Raw genomic sequence first — 21787 nt, forward strand, 5'->3', positions numbered from 1 at the left:
AAGTCTGGTAAGTTGATACCTCCCATTTTGTTTTTATTGCCTAGTATTGTTTTTGCTATGCGGGGTCTTCTCTGGTTCCATACAAAGCGTAAAATCAATTTTTCCTATGTTTTAAACTTTTTAAAAACTTAGAGTTCTTAAGTACGAAAACTTTGAAAGTATTTAGAAAATCTTTATTGGCTGCTGTTCCCTGAAATTACTCCCAAACTTCCCAGTTGTATACTTTAAAGGCCTAGAAAATATCTAGTAAACTGTCTGACAGATTTAAATATTAATTTGGCTTTCAGGTTGGGTGAATTTTCTAGCTTCCATTCATATATAGTCTATGTTTTTCTATATCCCCTGCATGTGTTTATTTTGGTTTCTAATAGCTCTGCTGTTCCCATCAGGACTCCCTCATTTGGGAGCTAAGTTTATAAGTAGCTCTCTCTTGTCATATGACATATAATAGCATGTTAAACAGCAAGACTCTGCATCATTGAAACACAGAAACTGCAGTAGATATAGTGACAAGAACAGGTTAACAAATATAAATAATATTTATTCTGGTATTCTTAGAGGACTTTTATGATTGCAGCAGGACAAATCAATACTGACTTTTCTTCCATCTATGAATATTCCTCTTACCCTGTTTTATGCCAAACAGAGAAAAACTTGTATAATGAGTAAAGGAATAAAATTAAAAAGAACAAAAATGTTCACCTTCTGAATAAAAAACCGGAAAGCACAGAACAAAATATTGTCAATATCAGTGTAGGTAATGAGAAGGGAAAGTAGCAAGATTATGAAGACACTCTTTTTGAGGTTATCTTTTTCTGCTTACTAGAATACCCATTAGGAAATGCCATGATTGGATTATGTATGTGTTGGATTGGATAGGACCTTTCATAAAAGACAATATTTTTCTAAATATTATTATTTTTTTTTGAGACAGGGTCTCACTCTGTCACCCAGACTGGAGTGCGGTGGCACGATCATAACTCCCAACTCCTGGGCTCAAGTGATTCTCCTGCCTCAGCCTCTCAAGTAGGTGGGACTATAGGCACAGGCCACCATGCCCAGCTATTTTTTTTATTTCTTGTAGAGATGGGGTCTTGCTATGTTACCCATGCTGGTCTCAAACTCTAAATATTATTATTTTGAGGACAGTGTTTTTACATGAGGCTTTAGAGAGCAAACACAATGCAGCATTTGTTTAAATCTTTTCAGTTTGCATAGTAAATGTATTGGAAAATATAATAAATAGGAAAACATTTTATCATGTTACCAGTAATTTGCTCTTAAATGCTTTATTTTCCTGTGATAGTGCTTGGTTATATATTTATCTAAGTACAGTCAAGTAGATTGAAAGGGTAGTGTTCTGTATACTTGATGAAAGAATTGTTAGTTAAATTGGTTTTATCAGCCTTCATTCATTTATCTTTTCATTTGTTCAGCATTCTGTTTAGAAGTACTAGGTTCTGAACTACTGGGTTACTCTTGGAAAGATGTAAAGGGCCCATCTAGGAAGGGTACATTCGTCTACACCAGGCAAAAGAATAAAAAGAGGGCCGGGCGCGGTGGCTCACGCCTGTAATCCTAGCACTCTGGGAGGCCGAGGTGGACGGATTGTTTGAGCTCAGGAGTTCGAGACCAGCCTGAACAAGAGCGAGACCCCGTCTCTACCAAAAATAGAAAGAAATTAATTGGACAGCTAAAAATATATAGAAAAAAAAATTAGCCGGGCATGGTGGCGCATGCCTGTAGTCCCAGCTACTTGGGAGGCTGAGGCAGTAGGATTGCTTGAGCTCAGGAGTCTGAGGTTGCTGCGAGCTAGGCTGACGCCACGGCACTCACTCTAGCCAGGGCAACAAAGTGAGCCTCTGTCTCAAAAAAAAAAAAAAAAAAGAATAAGAGAAGCAGCTGCTATTCTAACATGGCTTTTTTGGCATTAAGAGCCTAGCATGATTACGTTTCTAAATACTTCAGCCTGCTTAACTTTTGGCTGAGAAATATCAAAAGAGCACACTTCTTTAGTCCTCATAGGTGTGATTAGCAAAACACACGGAAGGCAGGGTCGATCCCCTCATTCTCCAACTTCCCCACATGGACGTATACCTTCCTCAGAAGCATTATGACCTGAAATGTTGGAGATGACAAAGATGAACTGACTTAGCATTGTTCTGTCCTGTCAGCAGGGTCTTGCCCCCATTTATTTGTCCATGTGCTTTTTATTGTTAGAATTAGGATCCTGGTCCTGGGATGAGAGGAGAAATCATTAGAGTAAAAACAATTGTCTGTAGCTTGCCACATAGCTGATAATTAAACCACCATTTAGTTAATTTTCTTAAGAAGTATATGATTTCTAAAGACCTGATAGGAACTGTATAATTATAAAAATGCTATTATAATTATTTAAGAATATGTGACAACACAATTGTGTATCCCTTTTGCCTTAGACAAAATGAAAAGAATTCATTTTCTAGGATTGTCATTCAAGAGTCTCTGCTTGTTCCAAATCAGGCAAATCAGTTGCCTCCATCATCTTTCCATCTTTTGGATGGGAATGTCAGGAACTTCAAATAGACTAGGTGCCACCAGAAGAGATGGAGTGGGAGCTTGGCATGGACTTTCTAGTCAGAGTGCCTTGTGTGGGTAATAGGGATACTGGGGCTAGCAAGCCGTCCTCCGTGCAGCACCTCTAGGAGCCTTTGGCACACAAACACACACACACAAATTAAATAAATAAATACAATGAATGCAATTGGGGAAGAAAAGAAATACTTAAAGCAATGCCTCATACACAAAAGACACTCAAGTGGCTGCCGTGGCTGATACAGCAAGCTGATTAGTACCAGAGCTGTATCTCCCACCCACGTCTTTTCTTTGAGGTTCAGACTTAGCTTTGTAGCTGCCTGTTTTCTGTTCACCTATGTGTTCCACAGAGACTTCAAATTCAGCATACCCACCTGAACTTTATATCTTCCTCCCTTATATTTCCTCTGGTTGACACTACCACATCCAGTCAACTGCTAAATCTAGTCAGCTCTGTCTCCTAAATATAGCTCACATTCATTCCCCCTCTCTTTAGTCCCAAAACCACATCATAGCTTGCCTGAGCTATTCCAGTTGTCTCTGGAGTATTTTCTGTATTACCAACCTGGCTTTCTCACTGCAGCCCAGGTGATCATTCTGAACGTTATGAGATCGTGCTACTTCTCAAGGTTGAACTTTCAGGGCCTAAGTCCCACAATAGGGTTTTCCAAACTTGTTAACCCTAACACCAATTGAGATGCTTTTTAAAAATACAGATTCCTCGACACCCTCCATTAGTCCTCTCCTCTAGAAATTCTGGTCCAGAAGATCTGGGGTGTGGCCCACGATATCTGTATTTTAAATAAGCTGCCAGTTACTACTGATGATAGCCAAGTTTGGAGAACCTTCACATATTATTCCACTCTGTATTGCATGGTGCCTCTGACCACTCCCCAGATCTTCAGGGCCCTCATAACTGATGCTCTGAGCTTCCCCATGTAACAAGCTGCGTCATCCTTAGAGAGTGTGTGCTTGGCCCCCTCTCCTCGTGGAATCCCTTTCTCTTCATCTCTAATTACCCATAACCAAATGGCGAAAGCCCAGCAGTCTTTCAAGAACATGTTCCAATACTTCCTTCAGGCAGCCTATCCTCACCCCGGTAGTTTGTCAGCCCCTTTCTCTGCAATTATAGCATTTTCCACTACGTTGCAATTTTTGGTTTATGTGGGTTCTCTGTCCTACTAAACTCAGAACCTTGAGGACTGGAATTGTTTTATTTCTATACTCAGCATCTAGCTCAGTTTCTGAAAAATTATGGAAGTTAATGAATGTTTGTTGAAAGAATAAAAGGCAGGGAGGAAGGCAGGCTAGAAAGAACCCTTGAATTGTACCAGTAGTTACAAAAATGTGCCTTGGAGTCCCAAAGTGTCTCAGGGGCAAGTAATGGTTAGGGTAGAGGCAAGTAAGGAGGATTCTTGCGTCTCCCACCCCCTGCCAGGCCACCACCTCTGATTCAACCAAAGTAACTGTGCTTTTTAATTTTCTGTGTGCTAATGAACAGAGTAAGGTTTTATTGAAAAAAGGGAAAAGATGATACTAAAATAAATTTGGAAACCATAGCACTGTACCCTGGTTTGCCTTTATGAAACCCCTTTGTGCATTTCTGCTCTCTATGCTTTAAAATGAAGTGGGAAAACTTGAAGAATTTGAGAAATAAAGCCAAGTGATCTAAATTGGAAAATGAATCTGTAAGGGAATATTAAAGATTTCTTAATCTTTAGCGTAGTATAGCCTTGGGGCTACTTGCTTGTTTTCAAGCACCTGGTAGGTTACCATGAGAGAGTTGCTAAGTGGTTGGTATCCATATCCATGGAGGACCAAATGAGGAACATGAAGATTAAATTGAAACAGCTGCTGGGCACAGTGACTCACACCTGTCATCCTTGCACTTTGGGAGACCAAGATGGGAGGATCATTTGAGGCCAGGAGTTCGAGACCAGCATGGGCAACATGCCAGATCCCATCTCTACAAAAAAAATGAAAGAAAAAAAAAACATTAGCCAGGTGTGGTGGTACATGCCTGTAGTCACAGCTACTCAGAAGGCTGAAGCATGAGGATTGTTTGAGCCCAAGAGTTTGAGGTTTCAGTGAGCTATGATGACACCATTGCATTCTAGCCTGGGCAACAGAGCAGGACCCTATCTCCAAAAGAAAAAGAAAGAAAGACAGAAACAGCTGAGAGAATTCCTCTGAATTTATTTGAGGTAACTGCTTCCATTTCCAAAACAAAGTATTTAGAAAATACCCTAAGGCTAATACCCTAAGAGACTCTGTTGCTTCCTTAGTGCCTGGCATAGGCTAGCACCTCATTGGCAGTCACCAAACATTTGCTGAAGGGATGCATGAATTGCTATCATCAGTGGAGAAGTGTGTGAAATGCAGTGCCAATCAGAAAGTGTAAGTCTCATAAAAACAAGTGATCTTAAAATTAAGATACCTTTAGTCTTGTCACAGATTCAGATTATGGAATTCATTTGTAAGAACTTGCTCAATAATATGAAATTAATGTAACATATAGTGTATGCCTGTAGGTCCTCATCATAAAAACAACTAAAGTTCGAGTACTTCTCTTATAACTGTGCTTATAACTCTTATAACTCTTACTGAAGAGTAAGAGTTAACTGTCTCTTTTTCTCTTTAAAGAGATCAGATAGTAAATTAGAAAGAGGGTTTCTCACCCATATTATTCAAGAGAAAGAATTACCTGTTGCTGTCCTGTAGAGGTGTGGGTGTTTATAAAATCTCCTGAGTAAATTTGACTCTCAGCCACAGTTCCTATTACATCTTTGAGAAACATGAGTAGTTGCTGTAGCTCTAGTTGCCAAACAGATTCTATCAGCATTTATCAAACTGTGTTCCTATCCGCTCCATTGCCTTACACAAAAGGGGGTTGTGGATCAAATGTCACCTGTCACATTGGTACTTAAAACACACACCAACATCTTAAGCCTCTGAGAAGCCCTAGAAGGTAGAAATTTGTCTATGCTTAATGCAGTATTTCCCAACAATATTTAACCACTTCTTTTGCAGAACAGCCATTCCCAAATCATGGGAACTTTGGATAGGTAATTGTCTTCAAATAGTTTGAATGTTTGTGAGAGGTGAGAGGTAGAGGTCTAGTTTCAAGGTGGATAACAGACTTAAACCTAAGGCATGAAACCTTAAGAATTCTAAATGAAGATGTTGGGAAGACCCTTTCAGACATCGGCCTAGGCAAGGAATTCTTGAAGAAGACCCCCAAAGCAATCGCCACAGCAACAAAAATAAATAAGTGGGATCTAATCAAATTAAAAAGCTTCTTCACTGCCAAGGAAACTATCATTAGAGTGAATAGACAGCCCACAGAATGGGAAAAAATATTTGCTCTCTACACATGTGATAAAGGGCTGATAACCAGAATCTATCTAGAACTCAAAAAAATCAACAAGAAAAAATCAAACAACCCCATCAACAAATGGGCAAGCGAAATGAACAGACACTTTTCAAAAGAAGACAGAATAATGGCCAGCAAACATATAAAAAAATGCTCAACATCTCTAATCATTAGAGAAATGCAAATCAAAACCACAATGAGGTATCACCTAACCCCGGTGAGATTGGCCTCTATCAAAAAAACACAAAACAACAAATGTTGGCGAGGATGTGGAGAGACAGGAACACTTCTACACTGCTGGTGGGACTGCAAATTAGTGCAACCTCTGTGGAAAAGAATTTGGAGATACCTCAGAGAGCTAAAAATAGAAATACCATTCGATCCAGCAATAGCACTATTAGGCATCTACCCAAAAGAGCACAAAACATTCTACGATAAGGACATCTGCACCCGAATGTTTATGGCAGCACAATTCACTATTGCAAGAATGTGGAAACACCCCAAGTGCCCGTCAATCCATGAGTGGATTATCAAAATTTGGTATATGTTTACAATGGAATATTACTCAATCATAAGAAATGACAGTGATCTAGCACCACTTACACTTTCCTGGATTAAAGTTGAGCCCATTATCCATAGTGGGGCACCACAAGAGCAGAAGAACAGGATCCATTTGTACTCACCATCAAATTGGTATTAACTAATCAACACATAAATGCACATATCAGAACAACATCTATTGGATGCTGGGGAAGGGGGAGGGCAGCGGGAGGAGGGGGGAGGAGAGAGGAGGGGACGGGTATTTGTATACACAAGGAGTGCAATGCGCACTACCCGAAGGATGGACATATTTGAAACACGGACTTGGTGGGGGGGAACCAAGGGCAACACACGTAACCTAAACATCTGTACCCCATAATATGCTGAAATAAAAAAAAAAAAGAAAAAAAAATAGTTTGAATGTTAATGGAAATAAGCATTTATTTATCATACCCATTGGAGAAGCTAGCAAAATAGGAAATAATTAGACGTATGCCTAAGTCCCTCTAAAATGAAAAATAGTTCTTTTGAGCTTCCCAAATTGTCAGGAAGGTCAAGTGACACCAGAGCATGAAAGGCTCTAGGAAATGTGAAGCTCAGGTGGGCACTGTGAGAACTAGCCTTAAGGGCCTCCTTTCATTGTTGAGGAGAGAGATGTTTTTGGGTTCTGATAGGGCCAACAACGCTGTACACCTAGGAATTTGGCATAGTCCCTCTAAATAGCAGCCCTCTCTGTGGACAGCTCCAAATGGCACCAGCTCAGGGGTGTTCTTGAGAGATTCACAGAGAGTGGTAGTGTGATGGTGAGAGCAATTGTATGTCTTCCTTCCAAAGAAGAGTACAGAAGTGATGATAGATTCTCTTCAAAAGGCATATACTTCCTGAAATTACTTTTATACTTACATAGTCATGAAGATTTATTATCAGGTTAACAGCTAATTAGATGATTGTTATTTGCATGGTATACAGATCAACTTCTGTAACAAATAGAAAAATATATAATGGCTTAAACACAATAAAAGTGTATTTCTTGCTTGCATAACAGCACTGGGCGTGTAAATTTTCGGTTAGTAAGGTATCTTCCATTCACACAATCATTTAGGGACCAAGACTAATGGATAATCTGCCATCATCAATACATGGCTCCAAGGTTGTTCTGGGGGCCATCTCCACTCCAGGTATCTGGAAGAGGAAAGAATGAAGGCATATATAAGGTTTTTAGAGCTAGACCTAGAAGTTGTGCACATTACATCCATTCACACTTTAGTGTCTAAAATTCAGTCACATGGCCACATTCAACTGGAAAAAGGGCTAAGAAGTATAGTCTAGTTGTATACCCAGGACAAAACAAAAACATGGATTTTAGTGAGCAGCTGGGAGACTGTCTCTCTCACAACATCCTTGATGCTTCTTGGTCTTTGGTCACCAAGTTAGAAGGTTGATTTGTGCTATCTTATTTGCTTTCTCATGGATGTTTCTGCATAGTAAGCTGCTGATACTATCAGTCTATTTTGTGGTGACCTTCATCAGCAAGCTTCCACATACCACACAGAATTTCTTCAGGAAATTTCGACCTTTGTTCATTCAACAATTATTGAGCATCTCTATAGGTCAGACTCTTGGATGAACTAGGATACAGCAGTGAAAAAATGCCCTTGCCCTCAGAGAACTTATTCTCTTCTATAAGAGAAAAATAGTAAGCAAAAAAAGATAATAGTTTGTGCCACTTGCTTTAAAGAAGAGAATAAGTAATGGGGAGGGGAAAAGGAGTACCGCTCTTGCTATCATCAGAGCTGGCTTCTTTGGGAAACTGGCATTTGGGCTAAGACCTGACGAATGGCAATGAGCCAACCAATTAGGCTGAAAGAATAGTGTTCCAGTCAGAGAAAACAGCATGTACAGAGGTCCTAAGGCAAGAGTAAGCCTGGCACGTTCAAGAAACTTGTATCTACGAGACCAGTGTGTGTGTGTGGAGAGTAGTAAGCAAGAAAGGCTCGTGTGAGATGAGATGGGACTGTAAAGTTAAGGTGAGTGGTGTGTTCCACACAAAGCCTTGCAGATCATGGAGAGAAGTTTACATGTTATATCTGACAGCGATAGCCATGAAAAGGTTTGTTTTCTTTAACAGCTTTATAAAATATATTAATAATTCACAACCCATAGAATTCACTCATTGAGAGCACATACAATACAGTGGCTTTTAGTATGTTAGAATTTTGTAACCATTACCACAGTCCATCTTAGAAAAGTCTCATCACCCCAAAAAGAAATTCCATACCATTGAATAGTCATCTCATTTCCTCCAAACCCCTAGCCCTAAGCAACCACTAACCAACTTTCTGTCTCTATAGATTTGCCTATTCTATACATTTTATGAAAATGGAATCATACGATATAGGGTCTTTTGTGACTGGCTTCTGTTACACTTTGCCTAATGTTTTCAGGGTTCGTCTGTGTTTTAGCATGCATCAGAACTTCATTTTATGGCTGAATAATGTTTCATATATGGATATCTCTACTACATTTTATTTACCCATCTATTCATCAATGATATTTTGGTTGTTTTCACCTTCTAGCTATTATTAATAATGCTGCTATAAACAGTCATGTACAAGTTTTTGTGTGACCATATGTTTTCATTTCTCTTGGATATATACCTAGTAGTAGAATTGCTAGGTCACATAGTAACGATGTATAACATTTCAAGGAATGTTCAGATTGTTTTCCAAAGTAGCTATACCATTTTACTTTCCCGTCAACGGTGTATGATGTTTCTAGTTTCGCCACCTTCTTGTCAACACTTGTGATTATTTGTCTTTTTGAATAAAGTCATTCTAGTGGGTGTGAAGTGGTACCCTCATTGTGGTTTTGATTTGCAGTTTCCTGATGTCTAATGATGTTGAACATCTTCTCATGTGCTTATTGGCCATTTGTGTATTTTCTTTGGAGAAACATCTATTCAAGTCATTTGCCCATTTTTGAATTGGGTTGTCTTTTTATTATTGAATTTTAAGCGTTCTTTCTATATTGTAGGTACAAGTTCCTTATCAGATAACATGATTTGTAAATATTTTATCCCATTCTGTAGCTTGTCTGTCACTTTATTGGTAGTGTCTGGAAGCATGAAAGTTCTAAATTTTATGAAGTCCTACTTACCTAATTTTTTTCTTTTGTTGCTTGTACTTGTGGTATCCTAAGAAACCATTACATAATCCAAGGTCTTGAAGATTTATGCCAATGTTTTCTTAGGAGAGTTTTGTAGTTTTGCTGGATACGGTAGTTCATGCCTGTAATCCCAGCTACTCAGGAGGCTGAGGCAGGAGAATTGCTTGAGGCCAGGAGTTTGAGACCAGCCTGGGCAACATAGAACCTGTCTTTAAAAAATGAAAAAAAAAAAAATTAGCTGGCCCATTTGTTGATGGGGTTGTTTGATTTTTTCTTGTTGATTTTTTTGAGTTCTAGATAGATTCTGGTGTACTCACCATCAAATTGGTATTAACTCATCAACACATAAATGCACATATCAGAACAACATCTATTGGATGCTGGGGAAGGGGGAGGGCGGCGGGAGGAGGGGGGAGGAGGGAGGAGGGGACGGGTATTTGTATACACAAGGAGTGCAATGCGCACTACCCGAAGGATGGACATATTTGAAACACGGACTTGGGAGGGGGGACCAAGGGCAACACACGTAACCTAAACATCTGTACCCCATAATATGCTGAAATAAAAAAAAAAAAATTAGCTGGACATAGTGGCATGTGCCTGTAGTCCCAGCTGCTAAGGAGGCTGCGGCAGGAAGATTGCTTGAACCCAAGAGTTCGAGGTTACTGTGAACTATGATTGTGACACTGCACTCCAACCTGGGCAACAGAGCAAGATCCTGTCTCTACCAAAAAAAAAAATTGGTTTTAACTCTTACATTTAGGTCTATGATTGATTCATTTTTAGTTAATTTTTATATATGGTGTAAAATAAAGGTCCAGCTTTGTTCTTTTTCATGCGGATATCCAGTTGCCCCGTACCATTTGTTGAAATACTATTTTTCCTCCATTGAATTGTCTTGACACTCTTATAAAAAAATCATTGACCAAATTGATCACATGAAAAGGTCTTAAGATGGGAAAAATATGATCTGATTAATATTTTAAAAGGATCTGTCTCTCCAAACAATGGGTTTTAGAGAGGCAAAAAGGGAAGTAGAGATATCAGCTGGGAAGCTGTTATAATACTGCAAGCTAGAATCCAGTATTGGCCTGGATTAATGGAGGTGAAGGAGATGGAGACCTTTATAAAAATTGAAGATATACTTTGAAGAGAGAATTGACTTGACTAACTGTCCCTTTTTTGCCACTTTTCCACTTGTCTATGTCACAACTATCTTTTTTATTTCATTTCATTTTCTGTCAAATGGTCTTCAGAGTTTTTTCTGATGTTTTTGGATGTCTTTTTTTTAAAACTTTACTTTGCTGTTCTTATTTTCTGTTTCTCTGATAATCCTCAACTTTCTATTACTAAAATTACAAACTTATTTGTATCTAAATCTATTGTTTCCTCCATCACTCTACTGGATTCTGTCAGTTTTCATCTCCTCAGGGATTTTCATTTACCAATTATTTCCTATGTCTTCAATATTCTCTTTCTACAAGCATTGTCCTAGTACATGTACATGTTCTTAGGTGTATCCTATCTTTTTTTGAAGTCAGGTTTTGTTGAATGTAATTTATATTAAATATATAGTGAAATTCACCCTTTTTGATGCATAGTTCAGTGAGTTTTGACAAATGCATAGTTGTGAAACCACCACTACAATCAAGAAATACAACATTTCATCATTCCCAAAAAGTTCCCTCATGCACCTTCAGTTAGTCCCTACACTCCTTGCACAGCCTGGCAACTCCTGATCTGATTTCTGCCCCTATGGTTTTGCGTTTTCCACAACGTAGTATAAATGGAAACATTCACTATATGGTCTTTCACAATTGACTTTTTTCACTCAGTATGCTTTTGAGATTCATCCACGTTATTATATATCTCCTAGTTTGTTTTTTTTTAATCATGAAATGGTATTCTGTTATATAGATAATTCAGTTATCTTTTGATAGACATTTGGGTTCTTTAAATTTTTTGGCTATTATAAATAAAGTTGCTATAAACATTCACATATAGGTCTTTGTGTGGATATGTATTTTCATTTCTCCTAAGTAAATACCCAAGAGTACAATTACTGGATCATTTAGTAAAAAACTGTCAAGATGTTTTCCAAAGTGGCTATACCATTTTGCATTCTCACCAACAGTTTATGAGAGTTCTAGTTGCTCTACATTCTCACCAACCTTTGGTATATATTCAGTCTTTAATTTTAGCTATTCTAGTAGGTATGTATTGGTATCTCACTGTTTTTAATTTTCACTTCTCTAACGAGTAATGATGCTTTCTTTGTACTTATTTGCCATCTCTGTACATTCTTTGAAGAGTCTGTTCAAATCTTCTGTCCATTTTTAAATTACTTATTCCTATTACCGAGTTTTTTTATACATTCTCAGGACAGCCCTTCCTTAGATGAATGTTTTATAAATATTTTCTCCCACATGGTAGCTTGTCCTTTCATTTTCATATCTGTGTCTTTCAAAGAGAAGATAGTTTTAATTTTGATAAAGTCTAATTTATCATTTTGTTGTGATTTATGATATTTGCTTAATAATCTTGGGGCACAACGAGTTTTCTACGAGGTGCTAAATATGGAAACACAGCTGTGAACAAGATATACAAGGTAGTTGTTTTCATTTTTTCCTGAGTTTTCTTCTTATTGTTTTATAGTTTTAATTCTTATATTTAGGTCTGTGATCCATTCAAGTTAATATTTTATAGGCAAGGGTCAAGGTTCAGTTTTTCCATATGAATTGTTCAACACCATTTGTTGAAACTACTGTGCTTCCCTCATTGAATTACCTTGATACCTTTATTGAAAATCAGTTGACTGTATACATGTGGGTTATCCCATCTTTTAACAAAGACCTTCCTCAGCTCCGCATGCCTATTTAATTAAAAATTGTCACTTCCACCTCTTTACTACCATTCTTTAAAGACTCACTGTTTGTGCTTCTCTCATTTCTTACTCCTTATACTGGCATCTTTCTCTACCATTCCACTAAAACAATTCTTTCCAGAATCAATAGTAATCTCTGTTCTAACATTAAGTGGGACACAATTTCGTCCTTGTCTCATGTGCCTCTCAGTGGCCTTGGACCTTAATTACCCCTCCCACATCTTTCAGATACTCTCTTCCCCGAACTAAGGCAGCACCCCACTATTCTTCTTATTTTTCTTCTGTTTTTCTATTTGTACCATGTGTCTATTTTGCTAGTTCTTTTGCCTATTTCTTAAATATCACTCTCCCTCAGGATTCTGACCAAAGCCCTTTTTTTCTTCTCATTCTGTGCATATTCCCTGCTTATTCCCATCTACTCCTCTGGCCGAAGAATCTCAAATTTATATCTGGTCCAAATCTTTTGAAAATCATGTCTGCATGTCTCACTGCGTACCAGGACCATAGCTCTATGAAGAAAAAGTACCTTGTATATATTCGTATATATCTTGTTCACATTTGTATTCACATGCTTAGTATATAGAACTTAATAACTATTCATAGGCTAAATGAACAAATGAATCCATGAACAAACTAACAAACTATGTAACTGATTTTATATCACATCATAATTCTAGCATAATATTTTAACATCAGCCCTTTTACTGATACCACATATATTCAGTGAGTACATGACTGGGGACACAAGAAATAACTTTCTTTTAGAATCACATACTTTGTCTTCCCCATGGCTGAGTTTGCCTGTTACAGTTGATAGTGAACCTTAGGATGAAGAGATGGCAATGAGATTCTGGGCAGGGGCTGGAAAGAGATGAGAGAGTAAGAAGACATTTCTCCAATGTTACAAACACTGTTTATACGTTTTCTAGTTCAATAATTTCCTTCAGGAATTACCTATATTATTTGGGAAATTAAATATTTAGTGGCTCTATTAAATTCTGATATAGCTTTAGCTATAATACACCATTTGTCTTTGAATTTCCACCCAAGTTTTTAAAAGTTGCTATAACATTTTTAAGCCCTAAAATGATTCTGGAGAGTTATATAGGAAGATGTAGATTGGTTAATGTAGATTCTGTTGGATTTAATATGATAATATTTTTATGAGGATCTGAGTGCTCACATCAAAAAATGTATATACTTGTTATGGATTTAGCATCATGTGAGATGCTCTGGGGATATTTGGGAGAAATATAAGATACAGTCCTCATTACTGCCCTTGGGGAGCTCACACCTTCAGAGAGGTAAGACGCACAGCCACAACCAGCAAATGAATAGCAATACCTATGAGGCAGTTTGTAGTGTCATTTGCCTGTTGCTTGGCAGGAAAAATAGGGTATCCTCACTAAACATGTGTATTTGGCCTTGTCACTACAAGCTGTTCTTAAAGTGTTTAGTATTTCTCTATATATGCCCTTTTTATTTGTTCTGGAGCACCCACTTCCTCACATTTCTATCTCTTTCTTCCCTACATTTCAGTGAGCGGTTTCTGGTGAGACTGAACAAGAATGGTGGGCCAAGGAACCCAGAGAAGATAGAACGAATGTGTGCCCTTTTTACAGTATGTGCAAATTCTCTTTCCTTTCTTTGCTGTTGACTCTAACCAGGGGCCTGCTATGTATATATTATCATCCTGGAAACAAGCATTTTATTCTCATTTCTGTGTACACTGGGGATAATAGGACTTGATTTATATTTCTACCAGGTTTTAATGAAATATTTATAGAAAGCTGAAATTAGCTTCAGTTTTAAACTGAATTTTTATTAAAGAAATATAATCAAGTACCTTTTAGTGATGTAAATTTCTATTTCATATAATAGACACTTAAAATCTGACAAAAGTCTTTCTTACTATTCTTATCCAAGGCCACTGGGAATTTCTCTGATGTATAAGCATAATTTCTTTTAAAGGCATCCACAAAATTTACAGCTTTGCAGTTTGTTAGTAAGTTCACATACAGTGAAACTAACTAAATAGTCCTCTTCCAAATACCAAATGGAGGATCTTTTCCTGCTATGATCTGAACTTTAGTTTCTTACTGAATAACTGTAGTGTTGTTCATAGTCTCTGCAATCATAGACTCATCAACTCAGAAAATACTTGATAATGTGCTTATTAGAAAGTTTTAAACCTTACAGTACCACATTGTACTTGTATATTCTTCAAGTTGATTCCGACTTACTAATCTGTTTTTACCCAGTTAAAAAACTAAATTATTCAGCTTATTTATTTGAGTTAATTTATTTGCTGAAGAAGGAAACAAAACTGTGTCACGATTTTAAACGAGTTTTGACTTTTGTGGATTCTTTGATCTGTTTCACTGATACTGAGATATATCAAAACCTATTGTGTGTGGGGAGCTGTGATAATCTCACAGTATCACTGACCTGCCATATGGTGCGTATTTGACTGATTGATGGGTGGTGGTCAGATATCTTAAACCTAACAGTGTGCCTCTTAAATGCAAATGGGATTTATCTGGAGATCTGATATGTGACTTTCTTTGAAAGATAAATTGCATTTGTTCACCTCACTTTTTAGTTCATTTACTACAAATTTATCTTTCAAAACATCAAATGATGTTATTTGCAGAATCAAAAACCACTTTCACAGGGATAGCTTTTATTGGAAATGTTCCAATAAAACAGACAGATGTATAAATCTGGCTAAGCCAAAATAATGTTTTATCCATCTTTGAGCTTAGCGTTCAAGGCTTAGGGGATAATGCAGGAAGAAAGATCAGGAAAAGCTGACCCATGAAGATGGTCAAGGGAGTTGAATTGGGTTAGTCTGGAAAGATCAATGTTCTTTCTTTAATAGGAAAACAACAAAGGATAAAATTCAACTTATAGTCAATGGGATTTAGGTTAGACTATTGGGTGAGAGCTTCTGAAGTGAGTATGTGAATACCAAGGTGGTTTTATTGGAACTCCTTTCTAAAACGGAATTAAAAAGAGATAAGAGACCCACCTGTCTAGAATGTCTCAGTAGCCTTAGGAGGTTTTTCTAGATCCTGATTCTCTGCTACTATCTGGTAAAGCAGCAAGAGAATTTGTTGATGCCTTGTTCTTTGGTTTTGTGAGAACAGAGCTATGTGTGTATGATATCCTTGAATCCTTGAATATGATGAGTATAGTCCTTGTCTCTTGAAAAATGGACTTAATTATGATGGTATTTGAATGTAATTACAATAAATAAAAAATTTCATTTGGTATTTTAATTGTCCATGTAGGCCTAGAGGCCAAAGCTGTAGCTCCAGCTTTATAAGGCAAAGATGCACCTAACACTTGGGATGTGCTCTTGTTTAGCCACAGTGGGAAGGCACAAGGCTGCTAACTATACTGTTTCCATAATTCCCTTTGCAGTACAGACCTGGATTTTTTTTTTTTTAAAGAAAGGTCCCAAACATGATTTGAGGAATTTTTAAAAAGCATACAAGATTTCTGAATAAGATTTTCTTAGCCAGGATTGTTATGTTTTACTTTAAGCTATTATAAAATAATAACTTTGGTTGACCTGTTTTCTCACTATCTAAGACTTGAGTTTCTCCTATAAGATAAAGGAGTTTTCCAGATTGGCATATATGCTACAAAGTCTCAGAGCAATTGCAAAGAAAATGTAGCCACAAGTATGGTTGATGGTGTTAGCTTACCTTAGAATAGGGAAAAGGGGACCATACAAACAGCAGATTACAGGGTTGCTCAGCTGACTTCAGAGCCACATTACAGTCACATTATTTATGGCACAACCCTGTTCTCTTTGAATCCTTATTTTTTTCTGACCTTAATAAATTTTAGAGGGTTTCCTGTGAAGGAAGAATTTTATCCAAGAAGGGGCTGTTTTATACTTATGTGACTGGCCAATACAATGAGGATTCTGCTGACTTTCATGATAAACAATCCCTGCATATACAAATGTGCGAGAGATATTGCAGGAAGATAGATAGGCCTTTATATTAATTTAATCAACCACATTTGATTAAATACAAAATATAAACCCAAATCTCCTTATTACCTATTTCGCCTTCAATTCTGTTCTGATATGAGTTGTATACTTTATGGGATGAAGATCTTCCTTTGGAATGTAACTTAGTTCCTCCCCCCACCCCCAGTTCATGGAAAAATTGTCTTCCATGAAACAAGTCCCTGGTGCCAAAAAGGTTGGGGACCTCTGTCTTAAAGGGAATGTATCTAGTATGTAATAATCATTTGTGGACAATGAATCAATGTTAAATTAGAGAATAGGCCAGGAGTTTGAGACCAGCCTAGGCAACACAGTGAGACCCCATCTCTACAAAAAAATAAAAAAAATTAGCCAGGCACGGTGGCGTGCGCCTGTAGTCCCAGCTACTTGGAAGGCTGAGGCAGGATGATCACTTGAGACCAGGAGTATGAGGTTGCAGTGAGCTATGATGATGCCATTGTACTCTAGCCCAGGCAACAGAGCAAGAACCTTTCTGAAACAAGAAAAAAATTAGAGAATAAACTTTTAGAATTTCAGTCATTAATGAGCTTTTTGGTGTTTTCCCATATTTTTCTGCACTGAGCATTTACTCCTTTTGTTACAAAATGTTTTTACATGATTCTAGAATAAACATGGGATAGGGCAATATCATGAAGATTTGTGTGAGAACTTTTGTAGATGTTTGATTTGTTAGGTGGTCAAAATGAGATCTGGAAAAGTATTGTCAATAAAATTCACTTCCAAAGGCATATAAAGTATCCAGACTTTCACTACAGGAATCTTGGTAAGCACTAAACTGCTGTGTGCTGTAATCTCCCTTCCCCCACCTATAACATATACTGAAAGCAAACCACTAGATGTTCAAAATGAAATTTTAATTATTTTCTGTGTATTCCTTGTCTAAATTTACTTGTTTTTTCTCTTTTCTTAGGATCTGAGCAGCAAAGATATGAAGAGAGATTTGTATATAGTTGCCCACGTGATCCGAATAGGTACTTCACCTTATCTATTCTCATAACTAAGACTGGCCCAATTTGGGATAAGTATCTCCTATGAATGAGCTTTTTTTCCTCCACAGATGTTACCTGTTATTTCAGGTCTCAGGACTGGAGTCCAGCTTGTGTTGGAGCTCTACCTTAAGCTCAGCTGCTGTGATAACTGGGTTTGATATAAATGGATGCTTTTTTGTTTTGTTTTTAGGTGGGCAGGTTTGTCACTTGAAACCTTCTGCTCCCCATTTGGTTTTGTACGCAAACTTTTTATTTCAAGTGGTCTGCTTATTTACATTCTCTCTAGCACAATGTCCTGCCTCTGTACCTATCTTTTTGTTCAGAGATCTTATAGCAAGTTGCCAGGGGTGCCAACTTAACAGGTGGTAAATGCCCTTTCTTGTGGTTTGAGTCCAAAATTATGTATCTGTGCTATTTTTCACAAAATTAGAGTTGTTGTCACTCCAGAAGATGGATGGAATCTCACTTTTATCTCACCAAAGATGAAAAAAAGTTCTTTTTTTCTACTGTTCTGTGGTTGGTTTACCCAGATTTATTTCAAGTTTATGACATAACTTTTTTACCCAAATCTTCCTTCATAGGTTTGGGTTCTACCATATTGTATACATTTTTGTCAAAGAATATTATTTATCTGTGGATAATTACTTTGCTATACTTAAGGCATTTGTTGAGGTTCCAGCATTTGCAAGTCCTCTTGCCACTGTAGGCACTGCTTTGGTAAGCAGGAAAAGTAAGCACCCGTCTACTTCTCAATACTGCTTTCATTTCCACAGTGGTTCAGGAGCACCTTCTGCAGCAGAATTTGGTTGAAAGAAGAACAGTGTCTTTCTTATCTGTGCATACATAGTTTATACCTGGCAGCTAAAATACTGAACTTTGTATCCTTAATATGAATGACATATTTAAATCTATTCGCACATTGCTTTTTCTAAGAAATTGATGAAACCACTCTTTTATCCTCATGTGATTAATAAATGGACTATTGGTGTTGGTTTAGAGGTAGATGATAAGGATGATTGATTGATTGTGGTGCAGGGAAAGAGCCTTGGCCAGAGGCCTGTTTGGTATTCTGCCACATAAATATGCTTGTATGACTCCATTCAGCCCTGTAGTCTTCCAATATAGAGGATCTCTTAGGTGCCTGTAGCTCTGCCATCCTTAGATGACAGTCAAAAGATGTTAGAGAGGAGAGTGAAGTTCTCAGTCTAACTGGTGTTTTCTGCTGTGTCCAAGGCCGGATGCTCCTGAATGACTCAAAGAAGGGCCCTGCTCATCTGCACTACAGGCGACCATATGGCTGTGCAGTCCTAAGCATCTTGGATGTCCTACAATCACTCACAGAATTAAAGGAAGAAAAGGATTTTGTTCTTAAAGTTTACACGTGAGTAATGGACATCAGGAATATTAATGATTTGCAGCATAAGACATCCCAACACTGCCATCAAGAACAGCAGTTCTCAAACCTTGTGGACACAGAATCACCATGTTGTAGGATAGGGGATTTTTTTTGGCGGTGGGGGGGAAGTTGGGAATTTTTTTTTAAATGCAGAGATTGATCTCAGGTTTGGGGAGGGGCCCAGACAATGTTTTTTCAATAAGTTTCCAAACAGCTGAAGGGTCCAAACAGCTGAGTTTGGAGCCTTCTATCCTCAAGTGAAAGTCTAATAGTACACATTTCCTTTTCTCTCCAGAATTAACCAACTTTATTATATATTTGCGGAAAAGCTAACAATATAATTTCTCATGTATCTTCAGCTATAAAAGAGTCTTCTGTGTCAGTACTTATCTACCAGTTATTGTAACTAAGCTGGCTGGTGATGAAGATTGCTTAAAAGAATGATCACAAGTCAAGTTGCCCTATCTTTAAAGAAAAGCCTGTTTCTCTGAGAGATCTCGCTTTTCATTTCTGCCACCAGAGATCTGTAAGTCACATCCAACCAGGCGTGGCATTATTTTTAGTGTTCTTCAGCCAAGTGATCTGCTTTATAGAAGTAGTCCATCTCCTCCTGACTTTTGTTAAGCAAGCAATAGAAAAAACAGAATAATGAAAAGAAACACAGAATTCAGGCACATATTCTGTCTTTGCTGATAGAGACTTAGACACAAATAATAGTGCTAAAAAAATGATCAGTGGTGAATTTAGTGAGTTTCTAAAGCAAGCATATTTCTAACTGTGAGAATTTTTTTTAAATCTGTCCTTTTAGTTTTAATCCAATATTTTTTTTCCAAATTAAATCAACTACTGTCAATCACCATATTAAATATCTTCATCATAATATTGTATGGAGAGATTTTTTTTTGCATTATCTGTTCTGTCTGACTTGGGCATAAGATGAACTTAATTCACAATTACTCTTAATTTGGGCCTTTATGTAATAAACCACATTTCATTAATTTCAAAATACAAACCCAGATCTCCTTATTACCAATTTTGCCTCCAACTATGATCTGTTCAGAGCTGTATACTTTATGGGATGATGATCTTCCTTTGGAATGTAATTTATAAAGAAAACATTCACTGGTTTTCTCCTCCTTTTGTGTGTCAGTTACAGACTTTTGTCCATTTACCAAATCCCTTCATTGACGGATGGTAGAACCTGCTTCTTCATATGCCTTCCTCCTTTTGAAAAGAACTAAACAGAAACCTAAAATCATCATTATTATCTTACTCCACTGCCCTTCCAAGGGCGTGGGCTTTATGGATAGCACTCCAAAATTGTATCTCTGTGCATGTATCAGCTTTTCTGTGTTTTAGTGCAAACGTTCATTGCTGATAGGAGCTTTCACAACATTCCTTCTGAAATCATGCTGTCAGGCTTAATTGGCCTAATTGCTTCTAAAACACCAGCTTTCAGTACCAGCATGTCACTTTGCAAGAAGTGGGATTTGTGTGCACTTTTTTTCTCAGCTCCTCCTACAAGCTGTGTCTAATATATTGAAAAAGCCAAAGAAAAATGCTTCTAGAGAAGATAGTTTTTTTAAATATTTCTTTTGAAGGACTGATAGAGTTAAAATGTATGATAATTTTTCCATTTGAAAACCTTAACAGACTTTTACACAGACTCTCAAATGTGTGTTTGTGAAATTGATTTTGTGTGTAGTATGGAATTCTTCTAGGATTAGTAATTTAAATCCATACCAGCACAGTGAATCCAGCCCCCAGAAGAAACAATATTTTCCAATAAATTTCAGGCAATGTGTTTGTTGGTTAGATTGAATTGGAAGCTTAAAGGGTTTACTAATTGCTATCGATAGTGCTTTAGCCTTTGCTAGGACAGGATTTTGCAAAGATAAAAACATCTTGTGCAATTTTATTCAATGAGTTGCAAAATATCTCATTGGTTGTTTACATTCTTACCATTTCTTTAATTATTCAGAATCAGCTTTAACCAGAAGATTCAAACTCCTCTCTGTCTCTGCCAAAGCCACTACTCTGTTTTATAGTATTGTTTAATATAATGAGTTTATGGGAAAGTACCATAGCCTTTTAAGAAATTCACAAGAAGCTGAAGCATGGAAAGTAGGTCACTTCCTAATGAGTCAGAAGCCTTAAAATTCACAAATAAATAACCACTATGTGTATTTCAGTCTGATATTTCATCTTTCTTCTTGGCCAGAGGGACAAAGGGTCACAAGCAGGTTCAGGGCATGCTGTTCTTAGAACCTAAGACACAAAAGAAAATGACTGCCAGGAGCTAAACATTGGAGGTGGTGTCCATAAATAATGTATGTGACCAAATACAAGATGGCTGTGGATATGTATTGACTGCTGTACAATTTTATAATGAAAAAAGTTCAAATAAACATTTTTAGGGCAACCCTAATGAAATGGATAAATATTTCAAATATTAAATTTATACTTTTGGTTATATTATATGTTATATTTCATATTATATAAAATATATATTACAAATTATATACTCAGTCACATATTATGTAAAATTGGAAAATGTTGCTTATTCCGTACTCACATTTCATGAAAATATTTATTCAGATTCTTCATATGCAGCCATGCCATCAGGTCTTTGTCATCACTAGAGCCACTTTGAGTCATCTAACACAGTTTTCGAAGGCAAACATTATTTTCACTTCCATCGGGTTGGTTCTAATGCATAACTCTTTGAATCCTTCATGATGTCTTTATACTAGAAATTCATCTCGAGGCACAATTGCATATTTACTTAATGGTTTAACACAATGTTTTTTTTATGTGTGTT

The 21787-nt window shown here is 37.2% G+C and overlaps 1 protein-coding gene across 1 annotated transcript in view; it reads left to right on the forward strand.

Annotated features, from left to right (window-relative positions):
- The window catches only part of DOCK3 (dedicator of cytokinesis 3), a 681302-nt gene that overhangs the window by 478166 nt on the left and 181349 nt on the right, over positions 1-21787 (forward strand). Inside the window, exons 10-12 of the mRNA XM_012639462.1 lie at positions 14076-14157; positions 17492-17552; positions 18804-18951. Of these exons, the coding sequence (XP_012494916.1) occupies positions 14076-14157; positions 17492-17552; positions 18804-18951 (291 nt within the window). The remainder of the gene's footprint in view (positions 1-14075; positions 14158-17491; positions 17553-18803; positions 18952-21787) is intronic.

The sequence above is a fragment of the Propithecus coquereli genome, unplaced genomic scaffold, assembly GCF_000956105.1.
Source record: "Propithecus coquereli isolate 6110/MARCELLA unplaced genomic scaffold, Pcoq_1.0 Scaffold1, whole genome shotgun sequence".
NCBI classification, from domain to species: domain Eukaryota; kingdom Metazoa; phylum Chordata; class Mammalia; order Primates; family Indriidae; genus Propithecus; species Propithecus coquereli.